A 23,413-nucleotide genomic window follows, 5' to 3' on the forward strand; every position below is an offset into this window, starting at 1 on the left:
TCATCCCTCATGTGATTGCAATGTGAGATTCAGTACCCATTCGTAACTGCGTACAGCTCTCTTCTATGCACTTCTACCATAGATGCCTCCCTATTGTAAAAGTACTGACTTCCATGTGTCTACTTCATTTTATGAAAACCAACTCAGCCTGAAATGACATTATCACTTACAGTCACACAAGAGAGGACAGTGCTAGGACCAGATATATACTGTCTCCCTTTCATTCTTAGTCAATTATTGGTGAGTCACTGTTCTATATAACTAGAGATTTTGTCTTTGTTTTCAACTGTCTTTCTACATGTTGATATTTTCATTTGTGCATCAATGACTGCAAAACAAAGACCAATCTGTGTCACTCATTCACTAACTTTTTTTCCCTGAGGTAAACAAGTTTGTTTTCTTCGAATGTGGTAAATCTTGCCACCACAAATTAAAACCACAAGACTGACAGAAACACAGTAGGAATTCACTTACGCAGCACTGCTGTTTCTTTCACAAATCACAGTAATCAAACAAAGGTGAAAGTAGTCAAAACAAGAAAAACAGAAAGGATACTGGCAGAGCAATAATTACTGCTCTCAATAAGAAGAATTTGCCATATTACAATAACACGACAGGAGATGCAAAAATATGGAAATAACATATATTGACCATTTCCATATACAGGCATGAAATAAAATCAAAGCAATAACCAAAACTAAACAGACAATTATTAAAAATTCTATGTTATAAAATATGTAACGAAGGTTACAAGGGCTGATAAAAAGGGTGAAACAGAGATTGGGAGAAGAGAGAGAGGGAACAGGCACAAACTTAATGTGTTTAATGAACCTTAGAAGTTCATACTGCAAAAGGGGGAAAACTATTAATGTATTTGCAGAAATCTTACCTCTGGTATGAATGGTGGAATATTATTCTTCTTATCTTCAGATTGTGATTGGTCACATACCTTCTTCACTGATGCTGTGACACTTTCAGCTCTCTTTGCTGAAGTGTTCTTGCGTACAAGCACTTTATTTGATCGGTTGCATTTGTTCCTTGAGCCAATAACTGGACTTCCTGGCTCTCTGTCCGTACTGGTGGTACTTCCCATAGTAACAGACAAATCTGGAGAGCAGCTTCTTTCTGTTAACACAGAGAAACATGAGGAATCTGATTCTTCTAATTCTTTCTTAAAATCATCATCTAGAAGAAGGGCTGCTGTACTTTCTGAAACTTCCTGTGTCAAAGTGGTTTCATGTTTTTGGATTCTCAGTTTATTAGCTACATTAACCTTCACATTGTGCTGCAACATATTTTCTGCAAAAGCATTACCATGTGGCTTGTTTGAAGTGCCAGAAATATAGTTTTTTCTATCTAAAACTGAAATTACTGTTTCTTTGGAGCTAGTAGCAGTAGGCTTCCGATATGCTGACTGAAGATGAGTTTCCATACCTACAAATTCATTCTGGAGACAATCGAAGTTTGTAATACAGGCTTTGTTTATATATGATGGGGAACTGTCTACATTCCTTGAAACCAAAGATGAATTTTCCTCATTATCTGTTATGTCGGCAAAAAGAGTTCTTACTTTCATCAAACTCTCTTCAGAGACCTCCACTTTTTTACCACAGCCTGTGACAAAACCACCATACATTTTCATCCTTTCACTACCTATAACATTTTGTTTCTTATCGAACAGCCTTACTTCATTTTCAGATTCTGAATCAGATATTTTCTTGCTTCCAGTAGTTCTGTCTGATAGTCGTTTTTTCACTATCTCATGTGATAATGCACCTTTTTTCTTAAGAGACTGATTTCCAGTTGTTTCTTTTCCTTTCACATGCTCTACAGTCAGTTTATTCTCTAAGGCATTATCTGTTAACTCAGAAAACAGATTTCTGACTCTTACCAGACTTTCTTCTGAAACCTCCACCTTTTTACCACCAGCTGTAACAAAACCACTACATGCATTTAGTCTTTTGCAGTTGACAGAATTCTTTTCCTCGTTAAGTGGATTCACTTCATTTTCAAATTCTGTTTCTGATTTTTTCATAGTTCCAGTGCACATGTCTGGTGATGAGTTTTTCACTTTCTCAAGGCATACTGCATCTTTCTTCTTGACACTGTATTTCTCAGTTGCTTCTTTTCCCTTCACAATCATTAATGTCAATGCAGTTTCTTCAACATTCTCTGTTATATCAGAAAACAGATTCTTGACTCTCACCAAACTTTCTTCTGAAACACTCACCTTTTTACCGCCAGCTGTAACAAAACCACCACATATATTTAGTCTTTTGCAATTGGTAGAACTCTCTTCTGTGTCAAGCAGATTCACTTCATTTTCAAATTCTCTGTCAGATATTTTCCTGGTTGTTACATTCTTGTTCAGTGACAACTTTTTCCCTTTCTCAACAGACATCATATCTTTCTTCTTGGAAGAATACGCTTCATGTGCTTCTTTCACCTTCATATTCCCTACTGTAAAAGTATTATTTTCATTTTCTGTTATATCAGAAAAAACATTCGTGACTCTTGACAAACTTTCTTCTGAAACATTAATTTTTTTCCCACTGGCAGTACTGAAACCACCACACACGCTAAGTTTTTTGAAATTTACAGGATTTTTTTCCTTGTCAAGAATTTGAACTTCATTTTCAGATTCAGTGTCAGATATTTTCGTGATTTTCATAGCCCTCTCTTGTGATGATTTTCTCACTTTCCCAGAGGATACACGATCCCTTCCTTTATCAGTGTACATCTCAATTGCTTGTTTTGCCTTCAAATTCTCCACAGTTAATGTAGTTTCTTCAACATCTTCTGTTATATCAGAAAAAAGAGTTCTGACTCTTTTGAGACTTTCTTCTGTAACATCCACCTTTTTACCACCAGCTGTTAGAAAACCACCACATATATACAGACTTTTGCAATCCACAGAGCTTTCTTTTTTGTCAAGAATTTGAACTTCATTTTTAGATTTAGTCTCGTATATTTTCTCTATTTCCATATCCTTGTCTTGTGATAAGTTTTGCACTTTTCCATGGAAGATTACATCTTGTCCCTTAGAAGCGGACTCACCAACTGTCTCTTTTTCCTCCATATTCCCTACAGTGAAAGTAGTTTCTTCGACATTTTCTGTTATATCAGAAAACAGATTTCGGACTTTCTTTAGACTTTCATCAGAAACATCGACCTTTTTACCACCAGCTGTAAAAAAACCACCACACATTTTCAATCTTTTGCACTGGACAAAATTTTCTTCATTGTCAAAAGTTTTAATTTCCTTTTCAGATTGTATGTTGGATGTTTGCTCGATTAATATTGTCTCATTTAATAATGCCTTTTCCACTTTATCCGAAAATGTTGCACAAATATCATCTGTTGTGATTCTATTTGCTTCCTTAGGAACAAAATTACTTGGTGCCTTCAATGTGTTCTTTACTTTTTGTGCTGAAAGTTGTGGAATTTCAACATCTCTGCCACTAGCAGCAGCAAAATTGAATGTATCAATTTTTTCAGGTGACACATTTGTTCCCAGTTTTCTTTCTGCCACATACATAGTGTCCAGTGTTTTCACAGATTCATCATGCACACTAATATTCCTCTCAACCAATGGTAAAATAGTTTCTGCATTTTGCTGAGATTTCTTGAACAGTTCATTCTCCTTTTTTCTCTGTGCCACAGCAGTGTGATTATGTTCCTCAGCAACAGTATCCATTACGTCATGAAACATTTCCTCTGCTTCGTTAAGGGATGCAAGAGATATTTCAAGCGGTTTACTGGCAGCAGTCTGAAAACCACAACTGAAATAACTCTTGAATGCCTGCACTGGCACTGCAGAAATATCTTCTGAGCATTTCTCTGCTCCGAGATCAGTTTGTCCCACAGTTTCCGGTACAGTCAATTTATTCAAAGACTCAGACAAATTACGAACCATTAGTGAGACTTTTCTTCCTCTCTTCCTTTCTTCTTTATGCTCTGTCAGAGCTTTCTTAATATGTTGCTTGCTTAACACATTGCATTTGTTCTTTTCCTCATATATGGGAGAATCTTTCAAATCTCTTCTCCTCACTTGCACAATAATGTTTTTGCAATCATCCTCATTCATCACAGAAATGTCTGACAGCATACTCTTTGCTCTGTCCAGAGAAGTAGCTGATACAGTAATATTTTTTCCAGCAGCTGTCATAAATCCTCTATTTAAATTACTCTCACTATCTAGACCTTTATAAAATTCAGCACTTGCATCTTCTGTCTGTATTCTGTGACAATTATCTGGATACTTAGTACTAGCTTCCACCTTTAAGGACTTTGACAAAGTGGCATCACTTTCAGCACAAGTCATGTAGGTAGATTCAAATTTAGTTTTAGTATTCTCTAACATACTTCCAGCTACATTACAAGTGGTATCACATTCACTATTTAGCAAATTATTGTTGCCTTGAGTACCTAACAGAGCCTTCATAGTTTTATGTGAAGAACTCTTTTGTAGAGGGCTCTTAACATCAGTGGACATTATGTACTTGGGCTCATTATCCCCTTCATAAGCACTCTCTGTTGATCTTTCTATACTGCTATTGCAATCTTTACTTTCACTGGAAAATTGTGACTCAATGTCTGAAAAAATTTTCCTTGCTTTATGTACCCCTTTCTCTAGGATAAAAAGTCTTCCCCCTGCAGCAGTTATAAATCCACTTTCAACTGTTTTACTCGTCACATCCAATTCAGTTTTATCAGCAGGAATACTGTCTATTTCTAGTAATGATTCACTTGACTCACTTACCTGTGCCAAAATATTTCCCTCTTCTTGTTTATCATCAGTCACATTACTTGTAGAACTATTTATTTTAAATTTTACAGACTGTTTCTTTGTTCCATCCAGCTGCATTTGCAACATGCTGAGGTGTGAATCCGCTACATCACAAACATCCCTGGGGAATTCTGATGACACAGTATTATTTACTCTAACAAACTCTCGCTTTTTGAAGTACTGCAACGTTTCACCACTGGAAGAAGAATCTGCAGCATTCTCCACTTTCCTTTGAAACTGTCTTGTTATGTGCATAGCCTTTTCAGGCACTACACTACATCTTTGAAAGTTAGTCCAATTTCTGTTGGATGAGGAAACTGTATTAGTATTTGCTACACCGAACACATCATAGTCTTTAAGTAGAGTATCATCTCCTGTGGCTTCTAGCTCCATCATATTCTGAAACATATGCCTAGCTTTCTGGACGGATTTTTCAGGAATTGTGAACTTTTTTCCACTTGCAGTGGAAAACCCAACCTGCAACGGTACTGAAAGTGTATCACTGCTATTTACAACATTTACTGATTTAATTCTGGAAGCTTCCAATTCTGAATTGTCACTTTTTACGCCATTTCCTTTGCAATTTTTTGTGTCATTATTCACTGACACTTTATGTTTTGTTTTATTTCCTTCTCTTATGGTAATTGTCTCTATCAAACCCTTTTGCGGTGTTGTACACATCACCTGCCCATCAGTTTGTTCAATATTCGGTTCAATAATATCTCTAAACAAATTGCAAGCTACATCCAGACACTCTTTTGACATTTCAATTTTCTTTCCTTTGGCAGTTGTAAAAGACACTCCATAATCAGATGTGTCTAAAACCTTAATATTTAAAGTATCATTCTGAGCACACAACCCTTTTTCTCCATTGTCCACTGAAGATAATGTAACAGTAGTTTGAGTCTGTAAAAATTCATCACTACTAGGAATTTTCTCACAATGCTTCCCATAGTTAAATGCTGATATTTTACACATTTCCTTCGAATTATCATTCAAAGAATTGCTGTCCACATGAATTTTTGAGCTGTGAGATCCTGCATTGCAAATTGTAGGGGAGATCACCATATCATATTTCTTCTGGAATACTTGGGTCATGTTCCCCATATGAGATTCTTGGTGACTAGACTCATTTTCACTAATACTGTTACTTTCTGATTTAATACTGAAGTGACCTGGTTCCCTTTTATTATATTCTGTGTAACATGCATGTTCAACACTATCTTCAGTCATATTTTTTAAGAGATACCGTGCAGAACCTATCAGACTACTCTCCTTTTCTGTTTCATCAGTGATCTTACATTCAACGGAATTTTTCTGCTTGCACCTAAGCAAAGCTTCTCCTTTCATTTGTTCCTTCTTACCGAAAAGCTCTGTTGTCTTTTGAGTTGCAGCTGTAAAACTGCTATCAAAAATATGTTGGTGTGACTTGAGGAAACTTGTTTCATTATATTCTTCAGCAGCAGGCTCCTCTGAACCAATTTCTTCAATTTCATGATAATTGAATTGACAGATTTTAGGAATTTTCTGTTTTACTTCAGGCCGTTTTATAAGACGATTAGTTTTAGTATATCCTCTGTCCAAAGAAATATTTTCAGAAGCATCGAGCTCTTTTTTTAATTTCTTATCCAGATTCCTTGAGCTTTCAATGCTTGTTTCAGAATCAGGTCGGTTACGTTTCAGACTGCAATGACTTTGAGTCTTTAATTCTATAGGATTCTGTAGCAAATTTATTTCATTTTTATCCATATTAAATAATTCTATTCTATTTTTGCCATCATTTAAATCATTTTCCTCTGCACTAATATTTTCTTCATCAACACAATTTTCACCAGGAAGGGCATTTATATTTTCCAGCAAACTGGATGGGCATTTGTTTTCTGTATGCAAACTGCTCAAGTTCTGTGTATTACAAGCTCTGCCAACTGTTCCAAGTATATCAGACTTATTGTTGAATTCAGCAACTATTGCTTCAACATTATCAAAGACTACATTCAGCTGTGTGTCTGAGACGAATGGTTGCAGGTTATTAGAAACAGGCTTCTTGAACACATTTGCTACTTGCATACTTTTAACTTCCTCAATACATGTTCTCTTTGCAATACTCTCGTCTCCCAGAGTTCCACGACTACCGCTTTTCCTTTTTCTTCCATTAGCGATAGTATTATTTCCCAAAGTTTTATGAAAAGCATTATCTGAATTACCTTTTGATTCTTCTTCTGAAGTGTTACATTTTTTCAGTGAGTTATAAGTGTTCGCAAAATTTCCGACAGCCGACTGTTGGCCTGCAGGAGTCAAATTCCACTCACTAAATGGTAGAAAATCAGTCTCTTTCCTAGAGATTTGCTCCAAATCTTTCTTTAAGGAAGTGCTGATATTTTCATTCTGAAAGCAGTTGATTGCTTCTAAAGCTTCAGCTGACTGTAGCATATTACTGAGAACAGTATCAACAGAAGGAAATTTTGTAATGTTTACAGTGTTACATGTTCCCAGTTTTGAAATATAAGCAAACTTCTTATTTTGCTTCAGACTGGACTTAACTGAAACTACACGATGCCTCAGTGACTCTGTTTTATCTGGTATGACATTGTCACATTCAACACAGTTATTTATTAAAGTACTATTGCACTGTTGAAGGTCTTTTTCATATTTTGTAAACTGTTCAGCTCTATTGGATGTCTGAGAAGGTACCTGAGGTTTACAAAGAAAGTCTAATTTTTCTTGAAATCCTGAGACAGAAGGATCATACTTCTGTCCCTTGTGAACATTAAGAAACTTAATTTTCTTTTTGTTTGCACAAACTTTTTTATTTCTTTCAGAGTGGATTGGAGTTGAAGTCTTATTCACAACCATTCTACTGCTATTAGATGAAATGTTTTCAAATTCAATTGGTGATACACTCTGGGATCTACATGGCTCCCTTTTTTGTGATACAAAGTTATCAGAAATTTCACAGTTTTCAACTGGAGAGCAACAACCTGAAGCTAAGACTTCAGATGCCTGGCACACTTCTTCAAGAGTGCTAAATGAAAAGTCATGTAAAAACTCCTGAGTTTTGTGTAACACTGGAGAAAAAAACGTGACACCATCTTTCTGTTGCTTCTCATCTGCTTTTGCTTTAATAACAGGTGAAACAGGGCTTTCAAAAATAAAAGTGCCACTCAAATTTGGGCTTTTTGATAGCTCTTTAGACATATTTGCTGTGGGACCATCATCAGTATCACTTTTATTCTGATCTTCGTTAACTGTAGTGTCACTCTTCCTATCGGGGTACATTTTGTTCCCTTTGCGAAAAAGTCTTTTTGCTTTCGGTCTAAACTTGGATAACTTCCCCAATTCATGGACATGTTTATGGTTACCATTGTGCAGTGGTGTTTCCGATAATGGGTCTGACTTCAAGCAAGTCTTCTGCCTAGAAACAGTTACTGGAGATACCAACAAATCAAGCACTTCCCTCACCAGATACGGCTCCTTTGCAGATGTGCTACAAGCAAGAGATATGTCTGAATACTTTTCTATACCAGTTAATACTGTTGTGTTTTGCAAAGTGTCATTTGAGGACAAAATCTCACTGGTACAAAATTCTTTATATGCTTTGCATAATTTTTTAGGTTTCACACTGTGAAGTACTTCACTGCATTCCATCAAAGACTCACTCAGGTTGTTTTGTGATTGTTCCCCCTTCACCTCTGGTGTGAAAAGTGTGCGAGGCTGAAAGAGAAAAAAGTATTATGAGCCACAATATCAAAATTGGACAAATCAAATGGCATTAGATATAATAAAGATTACAGTTTACAATAAAAAAGACAACAAAGTGTGATCAAGTAATAACTTTCAGCTGCTGAATCAATAAGGTGGCCTGAATAAATGAAATTTATACAACACATTTATGAATATCGTTTTGTGAACTTCACAGTGTTCCACCACTACTTCCCATTCTCCTGGAAAAAACTAATGTTGCTTATAATGTACAGACAACATAAATGAGTTGAAAGAATCAATGTCGTGGAACCTCCAAAAGTTCCTGTAATATTTATTTATTCACAAAGAACCAGCTTTGGTCAAGTGACAGACTACCACTACATAAAGTTAAAGCTAGGTTCCTTGCTGTCAAATGGATAACCATTTTCAGTCGCAGTACCTGTCAGTGACATATGCTGCAACTAAACTCAGTTATTCATATGACGCTAAAGAATCTTCCTTCAATTTGATGATATGTTAATCCATAAATTGAAGATGGTTGTTTGATCAAAACTGAGTGTCTGTGAATAAATAAATGTTACAGCAGCTTTTGGTGGATCCATGATGCCATTCTTTAAATTCATTGAAGCTGTGCAGTACTGTTCACGGAAAATACAAATGAGTTGCACGGCACATTCCTGACATCCCTGTCAACAACATGATCCCCAGGTCAAACATGCAACATGAGAAGAAAATTCTGTTTTAAATGTTCACTCAATATTACAATGCCACTTCATTTGTTTTTTCTTTTTTTTCTGGCTTGTATCTGATGAACGTAATTACATTAAAACTGCGAGCAACAAAAACGTATTGACTTTACTCTTCACTGTTATGTGTGAATCTCGCATAAAAGAAAAGGGTAAGGTTTAACATATAACATCCATAGGTAGCAGCACTTTTGTACAATTTGACTGGCAGAAATGCTTTGTACGGTAGATCCTACTTTTACTTGCCTGCCATAAAAAAAAAGAGAGAAAAAGAATAATACAGCCATATTGTGCTAAAGCACTTACTTCCTGACATTTATGTGTTTCATGGACTTTAAAGGATGATTTTTTGTGGGTTAAGCAAATTTCTTCTGTCATCTAAGTAAGCATCTACACACACTATGTGATAAAAAGTATGTGGACACCTTCAAAAACACACGTTTTTCATGTTATTTGCATTGTGCTGCTTCCTGCTGCCAAGTACTCAACATCAGCGACCTCAGTAGTAATTAGGTGTCACAAGAGAGCAGAACGGGACGCTCCGCGGAACTCAAGAACTTAGAACATGGTCAGGCAATTGGGTGTCACTTGTGTCGTACATCTGTATGCAAGATTTCCACATTCCTAAACATCACTAGGTCCACTGCTTCCGATGTGATAGTGAAGTGGAAATGTGAAGGGACACATACAACACAAAAGCGTACAGGCTGAGCTCGTTAGTTGACTGACAGAGACCGCCAATAGTTGAAGAGGGTCATAATGTGTAATAGGCAGACACAGGAAAGATTGTGTACACAATGTGATTAAAAGTATCCGGACACCCCCCAAAACATACGTTTATTATTATCTCCAATGGATAATGAAATGGAAAAGTCAAAGAGGGTCGTAATGTTTAATAGGTAGACACCTATCGAGACCATCACACAGGAATTCCAAGCTGCATCAGGATCCAGTGCAAGTACTGTGACAGTTAGGCAGGAGGTGAGAAAACATCTACATATACATCTACATATACATCTACATCTACATCTACATCTACATCACATCTACATCTACATCTATACTCCGCAAGCCATCCAACAGTGTGTAGTGGAGGGCACAAACTTGGATTTCATGATCGAGAGGCTGCTCATAAGCCACACATCACACCAGTAAATGCCACACGATGCCTCGCTTGGTGTATGGAGCGTAAGCATTCGGCGACTGAACAGTGGAAACAATGGTTGTGTGGAGTGACGTATGACGGTACACAATGTGGCGATCCGATGGCAGGGTGTGGGGATGGCTGATGCCCGGTGAACGTCATCTACCAGTGTGTGTAGTGCCAACAATAAAATTCAGAGGCAGTCGTGTTATGGTGTGGTCGTGTTTTTCATGGAGGGGGCTTGCACCCCTTGTTGTTTTGTGTGGCACTATCACAGCACAGACCTACATTGATGTTTTAAGCACTATCTTGCTTCCCACTGTTGAAGAGCAATTCAGGGATGGCAATTGCATCTTTCAACACCTGTTCTGAATGCACGGCCTGTGGCAGAGTTGTTACATGACAATAACATCCCTGTAATGGACTGGCCTGAACAGAGTCCTGACCTGAATCCTAAAGAATACCTTCGGGATGTTTTGCAACACCAACTTCATGCCAGGCCTCCCCGACCGACATCGATACCCCTCCTCAGTGCAGCACTCCATGAAGAATGGGCTGCCATTCCCCAAGAAACCTTCAAGCACCTGATTGAACGTATGTCTGCGAGAGTGGAAGCTGTCATCAAGGCTAAGGGTGGGCCAACACCATATTGAATTCCAGCATTACTGATGGAGGGCGCCATGAACTTGTAAGTCCGTTTCAGCCAGGTGTCCAGATACTTTTGATCACATAGTGTAGCTACTGTGAAGGTCCATTGCATTTGGAGGGAGGGAGGCATGTAAAACCAGTAAGGAATTGTGAATTACATATAGCAGTTTTTTGCAATTATGTTTTATCTTCTTTATAAGACCACTATCTGAAAGAAAGAACATAAGGAATATTAGAGTTTAACATCCCGTTGACACCGAGTTCAGAAATGAAACAGTAACTCAAAAAAGTAGAGGAGGAAACTGGCCATTGGCTTGGTGAAGGAATAATATTAACATTAATCTGCCATGATTTAGGGACACAATGGAAAACCTAAAGGCTGGTATTTGACTTCTTCTCAAATGCAAATTAGTGCCTTCTATTCTATCGCTTCACACAGTTTGGTCCACAAGGTCATTTGCTCTTGGTGACAGAATGTGTTTTTATATGTCTGTAGCAGTAGCAGTGATTTATGGCTGCATTATGTCAAATACATAGGTAAATGAGTGACCAGAATAAGCTATTTGTCAAATTCATCTGCAAAGAAGGTGATGGTGATCACACTTTCTGACTGTGTCAACAATATGTAGTTCCCACTCATACAGTGAATAATGGAATGTAATACATGCACATGATGGAGACAATCAACAAATTATCTGTACATAAATGGTGACAGTGTCATCACAATGATGCTTTAGCTCACATCACAAACTGTTGCTTGGACTACTTGGTAGCAAGCAACATAAACTGCATACACACACAGTTTAGAATTCTGCTCATGCTTCATCTGTCTTCTTTCTGTTGCTACAGTCACTTTCATGAACTCAGGTGGCTCAAAGTCATGCATGTCAGACCCGTAAGTCTCACCCTGCTTCACCACTGGACCTGTAACGTTACCTTGTATGGTACCAGCTTGTGAGTAATCAAAATTCAGTACTCCTGTGTGTTTGTTTCCAGTTGATGTCATGGACTTATTCTGGTCTACAGATAGTTGAGGATGATACTGAAGAGCAATGTTCTGTGCATAGCAAAGTTTCTAGCCCCCTGAACATGTAATATATGATGTCCAGATATTTCTGAGAAATTTGCTCAGGACAATGAAGCTAGACAGCACATTAATTTTACCTAAGCACGGGGAGCCTCAAAAAGCAGAGGACAGCATGTTAGCAGTAGTATAATTCAAAGGCTATAGGTGTGAGCATTACAGACATGAGTGCCATTTTCCATTTGTCATGAAACGGATATAAACAGGAAAATATATTTACTCAAATGGACAGTTTTAATAAAGAAATGGTTGACAGGACTGTGTTAGAATACAACAATAGAGGAGAGTACCCTATGACCAATAAAGTCCATGCCCAACAACAACACAAAACTGAGTATGACGCTTGGAAACGTCCAGTATACATCTTGTCCTACTAAAATAATTGGCTTTAACTTCAGAAAATGTAACAATACATTCAAATTTCTTATGGACAAAGGGATATTGCTACCATAAGAGTTACAGTATGCAGGCTGCACACATACTGCACATTGGGGAGAGTAGAGCACTGGTTTATTTGGACAAAACGTGGGTTCTGCAAAACCATACATTGAATATGTTTGGCACGACTCCAAGGGAAAAGTGGGCTGAAATACCCACAGGTACTTTTCTATACTCGCAATAAAACTGTAAAAACATCATGCCCATCTGTTTGCTGTTTGAACAAAATAACCTCCAAAATTGCTGGACGAGTTTTCATTGTGTTTTTCACTTTAGTGTAGCCTGGGGCAAAATATAGGCTTTATTTCATCAAAATTGGAAAAAGAGGAGAAATATATCTTAATTTAAATTTTGATCTAAAATTGTCTGCTCAGTTTAGTAGTCCAGATGTTTAATCACTACAGAGAGGAATGCCAAAAAACCAATAGATGGCCCTATTAGGTTGCTTTGTCCTCTTTTTTCCTTCTTCGACAGATGTATTTTTAGGAGTTACACTAGTGATGGAATTAAGTGCTGGAATCTTCTCTTTACAAACACAAACAAACAGCAAATTTACTTGGTTGGGATACATGCATATGCTGATATTACTTCGTGTATTAAAAACTTAGCAACATTGCTTTGCTTCTTTTGGTAGGTTTATATTTTTTGCTAGGAGAAATGAATTTATTAGGTTTGCTTTGTGATTTGGGTACCTACTCATTCAATTTTGATTTCATTTTGTTTATGAGTGAAAGTGCCTAGAAAATGGTTGAGTCTTCTCGAAACACCAGAACTGCTGAAGGACTGAGGACTATGTGGTCTCAAGAGTACAATGAAGATTTTGAGGCAAACTTGCTCTTTAGAAACGCCTTCTGAAAGTGAGGCATGACATAACTCTGATTGAGAGTGGCATGCATTATCACACTTCTCAGGACGCTTCACTCACAGAAGCTTAAAGTTTCTTCTCTTCGATGTAACATCACTGAAGTGAAAATTCTGGCAGGACGTTGCACAGGCAAGAATGTTTTTATATCAAAAATCCTGCTTATTCCTAACAATTTATGATTTCAATTTAAACTTGTACAATTCCCAATGAGCTTGTGTTAAGCCATGAGCATAAACAAACTCTAAGTCCAGAGGCTGTGTATTGCAGGTGTGGACCTTAGTGTCAGTTGCTTTTGGCATGGCCACCACTATAAGGCTCTCTCCCATGTTACAGAAGCAAAGGAGCTCTTCATTCATGTCCCCAACCAATTGAAACATTGTACAGAATAAAGCTTCTAAGTTAAAAATAAATTCCACGCACATGAAGTCTTAGGCACAGTTATAACTAAACACCCAGACAATGGCGGGTTTCTCATCTAGTAAAAATGAATGAATGAATGTTTGTATGTATGTTCAACATCTCCTAAACAACTGGATCAATTTCAGCCAAACTTGGTGCACATATCACTTTTTATCTGGAAAGAAGCACTGTAGGGGTAAGAACCACCTCTCTCTTGAAGGAGTGGTTGTGGGGGAGGGAGGAGACCAAGCCAGGAAGGGGGGGAGGGGGCAGAGGGAGGGGGAGCATAATACATCATACACATATCCAGACCCTATTCACCCACTACTTGAGAATGAGCGCATTTAGCAACTTTCAACAATACACATCACATCATAATTTGAAACGTTTACTTTTTCTTGCTGACGCCTACCAGAAAATTATAGAAGGAACAAAGTTGACTGCTCACTACAGTTTTGCTGTTTCTGCATCAAAACTGCCGCATGGCTTTATTTATTACTTCTTTGCTACAACTCTATTTGCTACACATTGCCAAACTGGAAATTGGAAATCAGCAGCAATGGGAGCGAAACTCAAAAAGTGGGGAAACTAAAAAACAGAAGGAAAGCTTAGAAAACCACTACAGAATGGGGGGTTGTTTCCCCAAAAAGAGCTTCAAATGACCAATGTCATCTCACCAACACTAATAAACTCGAGGATGCGATTGGCTGAGCGCGTGTCATCTGCTAAAATGGAAGGTATATCAGGCGACAGCTGTAGATGGGCGCGTAGTGGATTAAAATAGGGGCACTCAAGTAAAAGGTGACTCACCATCCACAGTTGAGAGCAATGGGGACAAAGTGGGGGAGGATCGCCACTTAAAAGGTGTCGATGGCTAAAAAACAGTGCCCTATCCGGAGTCTAGTTAAAATTACCTCCTCCCGACAAAGAGTTTGCAAGGAAGAGGTCCAAGCACAGGGAAGAGCTTTCATGTCCCGCAAGCAGGTATTGTATGCTCTCTCCAGATCAAAAAATATTGCTGCCGTTTGGTGTTTCCTGAGAAAATTGTTCATGATATAAGTGGAGAGCGAGCAACAAGGTGGTCAACTGCAGAACAATGCTTTCGGAAACTGCCTTGGGCAGGTGTTAAAAGGCTTCAGGACTCCAGCCACCAGGCTAAACAGCAATTCACCATATACTCCAAAACCTTACACACACTACTCGTGAGAGAAATGGTGCAATAGCTAGAGGGGAGATGTTTGTCCTTTCCAGGTTTCAGAACAGGAATGACGACAGCTTTCAGCCATCTTCTGTGAAAAGTACTGTCAATCCAAATTCGATTATAAAGGTGAAGCAAGTAACGCAGACTATGGTATGACAAATGCAGCAACATTTGGACATGGACACCATTCGGTCCTGGGGCGGAAAAGCGAGAAGAAGAGAGTGCGTGTTGGAGTTTCCGCAAGGAGAAAACAGTTTTATAACTTTTGCTATTGTGAGAGGAGAAAGCAAGAGGTCGCACTTCCGCTGCACGTTTCTTTGGGAGAAAGACTGGCGGGTTATTTGAAGAGCTCGAAATCTCAGCAAAGTGTTGACCTAATTAGTTACAAATTGCAATGAAGTCCACTAAGGTATCATGCACAACAGTGAGCCAAGAGATCGTGGAGGAACTAGGCGCACCAGATAACCATCTAATGTGACTCCAAACTTCTGAGGAGGGAGTGAAGGTGTTAAATGAGCTAGTAAAGAAGTCCCAGCTTGTCTTCTTGCTATGACAGATGACGCGACGGCATTGCGCACGTAACTGTTTATAGCGGATACAGTTGGCCAAAGAAGGGAAGGACACATGGAAAATGGTCACTCTAGTGTGTATCAGCAAGAGTGAACCATTCAAAGTGCCGAGCTGGCTGAACAGTACCAACTAAAAGGCCCAAATTGGAGAAATTCGTCATGGAGGCAGACAAAAATGTACGTTTCCCAGTGTTGAGGCAAACAAGATCCACTTGGTGGAAGACGTCAATCAATAGGGAGCCTCACGGACAAGGATGCGGTGATCCTCAAAGCAGGTGGCGGGCATTGAAGTCCCCAACCAGCAAATAGGGGGGCTGGGAGCTGACCAAGGAGATGAAGGAGATCAGCTCCTGCCATCGGTGTGGATGATGGAATGTTTACAGTACAAAGCAAGAAGGTGTATCCAGAAAGGGAAAGATGGACAGCAACAGCTTGGAAGGAACTGTTTAAGGGGATTGGGTGATAATGGACGGTATCATGGAGAAGAATCATAAGTCCCCCATGTGTTGGAGTGCCTTCAACAGAGGGGAGATCAAACTGGACTGACTGAAAATGAGGGAAAACAAAGCGATCATAGGGATGCAGCTTTGTTTCCTGAAGACAGAAGATGACCAGTGAGTGGGGTCGTAAGAGGATCGACAATTCATCCCGATTGGCTCTAATGCCGCGGATATTCCAATGGAAAATTGACGTAGGGTGGACAGGGAAGGGAAGAGACTCACCACGGCTGCTCTCAACTCAACGACTGCTGAGAGCCGGCAGCTGACAGCATGGAACGGCATTCAGTCAAAGGCAGAAGATCCCGATCCATAGGTTGTTTGGGAGCAGCTCCTGCCACCAGCGATCAGCCGGTAGATCAGCCGCCAGCAGTGCGCCTTGGCAACACGGAAGACGGCCGAGGATGGCTGCCACCAGGTGGCGCTGTAGATGATATACGCTATGGTGGAGAAGGAGAGGAACTTGGTTTCTTATGAGCCTTCTTGGAAACAGGAGGTTGAGATGAGGGAGGAATCTATAGTTGTACTGTTGGGGAACATAAAAAATCTTCGCGAGTAGGCTCTTTTTTTGGAAGTCCAGGTGTCTGATTTTGGGGCTCGTGGTTTAGCAGAAGCCAATGAGGGGTGAGCCGTAGAGTGAGCAGGTGATAGTGGGGAGGTTGAATGGGCGATCTTTGCACTCGCTGATCTGATGACCGTGGCACTAAAGGTGAGATCACAAGTCTGCATGGCTGCCTCCTTAGTAGGCCGAGGAGAGGAAAGGACAGTGCTAGATTTACCTGCCAGAGGCACAGTGGGCTTTTGACTCGCAAATAACTTACGACCTGCAAATGTAGACACCTTTTAATTCACTCTGATTTCCAGATTAAGCCATTCATCTTTGAAAATGGGGCAATCTATAGAGGAAGCAGCTTGGTCACCCACACAGTTGATGCAACGAGGGGATGGATGTGGACAAGCACCCTCATGGACATCCTTGCCACACATAACGCATTTGGCCGGATTGGAACATGACTGGCTGGTATGACTGAACTGCTGACACCTATAGCAATGCATAGGGTTGGGGTTGTAAGGGTGAACTGAAATTATCTCTTAGCCCAATTTTATGCTCGATGGAAGTTGAACTCTGTCAAATGTGAAGAAGAAAGTACAGATTGGAACCAAGTCATTGTCAAACCTTTTCATGACTCGACGAGCAGCCGTTATGTCCTGGTCAGACAGGCAGTTTTGAATTTCCTCGTCAGACAGTCCGTTGAGGGAGCGTGATGAATGTAAAGTGCGATGCGCTTCCACCCAGACAGGGAAGGTGTGTAGCAGTGAAGCTCGCACCAATTTTTGTGCCTGGAGGGCACTGACTGTTTCTAACAACAAGGTACCATTTCTTAATCGGGAACAAGACTTTACAGGACCTCCAATTGCATTGACGCCCTTCTGAATAATGAAAGGGTTGACTGTGGAGAAGTCTTGGCCTTCATCTGACTGAGAAATAACAAGGAACTGTGGCACTGATGGAAGAATTGTCTGTGGCTGAGACTCATTTAATTTTCGCTTGTGACAGACATTGTAGATGAAGAGGAAACCATTGCGAAAGTATCCCCCATGATTACTGGCATCTCCGATGGTGCGCTCCTTCCTTGTGGGGGTCCTCTCTGAGGGCACTCCTGCCTATGTGATTGTTCACACCTCAGGTCACACCTCCCGAGAAATGGACGGAGGGACCACTCGGCACGTTTGGAAGGTACCAGCTCGAGTAATCACCCCTCCATGAGCCTGGCAGTTACCAGGGAGTACATACGTGTCCTACCTGTCTACCCCGGGTGGGGAACTACGCGTTACCTCGTCACCGGCTACGGGTGGGAACACGTGGGTCGACCTTCAGACACCCACAGGGAGGAAAGAAAAAGAAAGGGAGGAACAAAAAAAAGGAAAGGAAAGAAGAGAGGTCTCAAATGCCGCAGCGGAGAAGGGTTAAGAGGCAAGCAAAAGAGAAGGTAAAAGGAAGGACAGAGACTTTCCAGCATAGAAAGCGAAGAGGAGAGACTGTCTTACAGTTACAAGCGCCCGTCTCCAGACGTAGGTGCGAAACATATGGGGGATGGGGAAGGGTGTGGTAAATGAAGGTATGCAGCCCGGAAGGGAAAGAGAGCTGCACTAGCTCGGGTCCCATGCTCACCACACACGTATCCACAAAAGAGTTGTGGACCCCCTGGGGGGACTTGCTTAAGTGAAGTTAATATCAGATCCATGGGATCCGGGCGGAGTCATCTATCTCCCAGGGACGTCAACGTTCTGTGTTAACGTGCGGAGTGACAACCGTCAGATCCCGAGTTGTTTTTCACGTTTCTTCAGTAGTAATTTTCCTGCACCCAATTCCCACAAATCTTACATTATTTTACCATCCTGCACTTAGAGGTACTGGTAAAAACCATACCAGCGAGAATTTGTTATTATGTCACCCAAAATTGCTCCTGGTATGTTACTGCGTCATCCTCGGTTGATAGAGGGTTGTGCCTGCTAGAAATTTTGACTGCTTAGTCCTCAGTTGTTAGAGGGCTGTGCCTGCTAGGAATCATGATTGCATCTTCCTCTGTTATTCCAGGGGTGACCCTACCTGTCCTCATGACTCATCCAGGCTCGCTCCAACTTATCCTGACTTTACTAGGCAGCGACATGAGGTGGGAATTGGTACACATATTATCCCTGAAATAAGATAGATTAAATCTGCCTAGCCAGTTACTCTCTAGCGAGGTTTCGATTGTAATGTCGACAGCAGCCGATGCAGGCTCCACATATATTTAGGTTTTATTTTTGCCTAAATTAGTCCTTGTAAGTAATCTCTTCACCAGTTTCCTGTGCAAATCTATGGATAGAAGTCTGAGTGTAATCAATGTCATTAAATTTTTATATTCTATTAACATGAATCATAATTACAATGATGCCAAAAATTGTTTTCTTGAAAGTTACCTGGTAAGTCATTGAAGCATATTTTTCTTAGTAAACTGAATGGAATATTATATTTGTGGAAAACATAATATTATGTGACTAATTAAGGGACTGTGATAACGGAATATATAATTTTATACTTGGTACAGAATATTTTATACCTTTTATGAGATGTGGCGTAGATGGGAGGGTTTGTATTGATGTCGAAAGGGAGTGGGTAGTGTAGGTAAAAGCATGATTTAAACTAACAGATACATCATATCTTACACATAACACACATCACACCTTTCAAACGACCCTCGCAAACAAGTGTGCCTGATTCTTCACCATTTGCCATTTCCATAGGGTTGCTAAGATTTTCTTCGTGGACCTCAAGGGTGGAGGTGGGAATGTCCATTCTGTAAGAGATGATTTAACACCATACCTCCTCCGGCTTCTCACTCAAGTACCGGCGAGGTAGGGAACCTGGGGAAGAGGAGTGGGAAGAGTTTCCCATCTTTGGGGCTGTCTTCTTTTCTTCCTGGATCTCAGTAACCACATCTACCATTTTTTTCCTTTCTTACTTCTCATTTGAGGACCTATCTATTTTTCCCTCTTTCCGTATTCATGGAGGTACTAAGAAATGAGAGTGAAGTGTAAAATAGATTTTATTTTTACCAGGAAATATTTAATTATAGTGTACATAAAGATGTATACTAGGGCAATGAACATGAGGCCTACTCATAAAGGATAAGGGGGATGTACTCGGCATTTGCTAAGGATATAGGGCAGGCTTATCTACATAGAGACAGGATGACCTGTGGCCTGATGAATAGGGATGTTTTATAAAGGGGCATACCTACCACAGAAGGAGGAAGTGTACTGATAGCGTCAACCCACATGGAAGGTATGGGTACTGATCCTAGGGGAAAAGGACAGTACCGTGACAGAAGTCACACATTTAATAGGAAGTATCCTGGTAAGTTTGAATCCTACTATAAATAATGATACTAAAATGTACTAAGGAAAAAATAGTACAAGGAATTAAAATAAAGTATTCAAGTGTCCTGAACACCTGGAATTTTCCATTGGATAAAGAGGAGAAAAAAAATGGTCCTTGCGATTTGTAGATACTGAAAGAGCTAACTCCAACTTTGATTGAAATATTCACATTTTATAACTAAAGTAAAATGAAAAAATTAGGAATAGCTAAATAACAAGCAAAAGGATTCTCACGGTTATTAAAAGGACCATATACACTGTTGAAAATGAACTGTTATTCTATATGATATAAATGTACATAATAATGGTATATAAAATATCGCGTGTTCGATCTGAGGGGGAATATGTAGTGCTTCAAGAATTTTCGTGTAAATTCTAGAATCACTTGGCCTTCCTCTGTCTCGAACCCATGATATTTTAAACAGAAGTATAAGAGAGACAAATCCGACCTACTGCACACTGCATCTTTGTGTGTGCAGGTCTAAAAACAGTCATGAGCAAAATATGGACGCAGCAGCCTAACGGCAGCTGACAAGTACCTCCTGTATGATCCATAGAGTTTCAGTGTATGTGTAGAGAACATCCTGTGCTAGTCTTTGCTGGTTTCGTGACTGTGATGATTGTTCAGAAAATGAAGAAATGAGATTAGACTTTTAAGTACCTCATGTGTTGCACAAGCTAGAAGCAAGACACGTTCATATTTTCTGGTGGTTATTAAACCAACCCTGGTGTTGATGTATCTTAATAGAGTCTAATGTTTGATGACTTGGTTGACTCACATGAGTTTGAATATTTATATGAGAAATGGTGAATTTGTTTTTTGTGGAAGTTGAATTACACCATGACTGAACTAAAAATATTCTTCAAGTACCAAATTATTTCAAAAGTAGAGTGAATCTGATAAATTCCCTTAACCAGCATTATTCTTCAAAGAAGTAGTTTTTGGAGATCGAAGTGGCCGGCTACCCAGAGAAGATTGGCTGTACATACAAGTAAGTCAACCTATGGGAGAGATGTGGAAAGTTTGCAAATCAGCTCCACATCATTTCTTATCATCTAAAGCATTAAACTACATGAAAATAGAGATACTTAATACTTTTTCCACAATTTTTATGAACGTTTGAAATTGTCACTAACTGGCAACACTGTTAAGTAGGTGAGATGACCTTGGCCTACGTAATTTTGTGATCACCACTATATTATCCTCCACTGTTTGTCCCATAGATGATAGTGAGAAGAGCCAATAGCATGTAGAAGACGTCAGGAAAAAAAGAATACACAATACCTACTTACAAAGACTTCAAGTAAAACAGTCCTCAAGGATGCAGAATAGTCAAAAACATCTTTAAACATAGTTTTATTTAACAGCTAATAGCTAACTTGCCACAAAACATGTAAATGTACAGTATGGTGAGGTGCATTCATAGGCTATTGTAGCCACACATCTCCTAAGCAGAAAGATCATTTTACATCACTAATCATGTTACTGCACTGAAGATGTACAGAAATCAGAATTTATGTGATACTAACATCTCAAAATATACAAATAGAAGTCGCCTCCTAGTGTCCATCTGTATGTGTACGCTAATAGTTGTAGAGACTTTGATCCACTGATCCACGAGCAAGATTTTTGTGTATTATTTATAGACATTTCGTACAAATTGTCTAAATGATGATTCATCTACATCTACATACATATTCTGCAATCCACCATACGATGCGTGGCGGAGGTTACCTCGTACCAAAACTAGCATCTTCTCTCCCTGTTCCACTCCCAAACAGAACAAGGGAAAAATGACTGCCTATATGCCTCTGTATGAGCTCTAATCTCTCTTATCTTATCTTTGTGGTCTTTCTGCGAAATGCAATTTGGCGGCAGTAAAATTGTACTGCAGTCAGTCTCAAATGCTGGTTCTCCAAATTTCCTCAGTAGCGATTCACGAAAAGAACGCCTCCTTTCCTCTAGACACTCCCACCCCGAGTTCCTGAAGCATTTCCATAACACTCCGATGATGATCAAACCTACCAGTAACAAATCTAGCAGCCCGCCTCTGAATTGCTTCTATGTTCTCCCTCAATCCGACCTGATAGGGATCCCTAACGCTTGAGCAATACTCAAGAATAGATCGTATTAGTGTTTTATAAGCGGTCTCTTTTAAGTTAAGTGGCGAAAATGATGCCACTGACACCTAATGAGCTATGCCCATAACTCAAGAGAGCAGGAGTGCCTTTAGTTATCAAAAAGCATGACCAAATTTGGATCTGGTTTGATTGTCTATAGTGTTTGGCTAGGAAACTGAAGTTTGCAGGATCGAATCCTGGCCGGGTCAATTTTTTTCACTGTGCCTTTTAATCTAGCATTCACATATCAATGATGTGGAGATTCACCACAAAGTAAACGTAATTCCGTTTCCAGTTGAGACTGCAGGTCCTCTTTTCCCGGTTTGATTGATCAGTGACATGCAAGTCAACTAAGTGACATCCAACTGACTGCAATCATTTCAGGAGAACTGCATAGCGAAAAATCATGCAGCTGAAAACCTGTGCTTTTCAATTATTTACACACAGAGAAAAAAACAGTATGGGATGCAACTTTATTTCATTTATATAAAGAAAGTTTTGCAGCAGCACAGCAAATCATTCAGTATTAGGCTTACTACTTTCCTTGAGTCAGACATAGATGTGAACTCAATTCTCTGCATAATGGGGTGAAAGTTATTTATCTGGACATTTTCAAATTATAAACAAATATCCACTGGCAAGAAAGAGATTTGGGCTTTTCAAAGCTCTTAAAGACATGGGCATGAGCTTCTTGATTGGAATTCAGAAATTTATTGTAGATGAATATGCAAGATTTTGAAATACTTATACAGATGGGTCAGGGATGCATTCTGAAATATGACTACAATTTCAGACTGCCAATTTCTGCTTCTGTCAGCTTACCAGTCACAAGCACTCTTAATTCAATCCCGATTCTTCGAACATTGGACAGTGAGTTACTCAACTCTGAAGTATCATAATAAATATAATCAATAATGAAAAGATAACCACCTCATCATTAGGCTGTGATGTGAGACTTACAATCTGAAACAATCAAATATTTTTAACCAATAGTTTCCCTACAATCGTCTTGAGAAGAATGGACATGATTGTTTGTGTGGCATGGTGAAGAAGTCTGCCATAAAGAGTCCAAGACAAAGAATTGTGGCAACGAGTCTCAACAATGCATTACAGTGATCCACAAGAGGAGTGCTGTATACGAGGTAAACGTGTAGATCATGCGTGTTTTTTTCTTTTATTTGTGCCATCAGCCAGCCTTCGATATATATTGAATTAATCACACACACATACCCCATGATTCACATATAATATTTACAGTGATTGTAAATGTATTACTCAGTCACAAT

At 39.5% G+C, this 23,413-nt stretch overlaps 1 protein-coding gene across 1 annotated transcript in view; it reads right to left on the reverse strand.

Annotated features, from left to right (window-relative positions):
• Nucleotides 1-23,413, reverse strand: part of LOC126267011 (breast cancer type 2 susceptibility protein homolog) — a 222,346-nt gene that overhangs the window by 133,927 nt on the left and 65,006 nt on the right. Inside the window, exon 4 of the mRNA XM_049971781.1 lies at nucleotides 890-8,500. Within this exon, the coding sequence (XP_049827738.1) occupies nucleotides 890-8,500 (7,611 nt within the window). The remainder of the gene's footprint in view (nucleotides 1-889; nucleotides 8,501-23,413) is intronic.

Source organism: Schistocerca gregaria, chromosome 4 (assembly GCF_023897955.1).
Source record: "Schistocerca gregaria isolate iqSchGreg1 chromosome 4, iqSchGreg1.2, whole genome shotgun sequence".
NCBI classification, from domain to species: domain Eukaryota; kingdom Metazoa; phylum Arthropoda; class Insecta; order Orthoptera; family Acrididae; genus Schistocerca; species Schistocerca gregaria.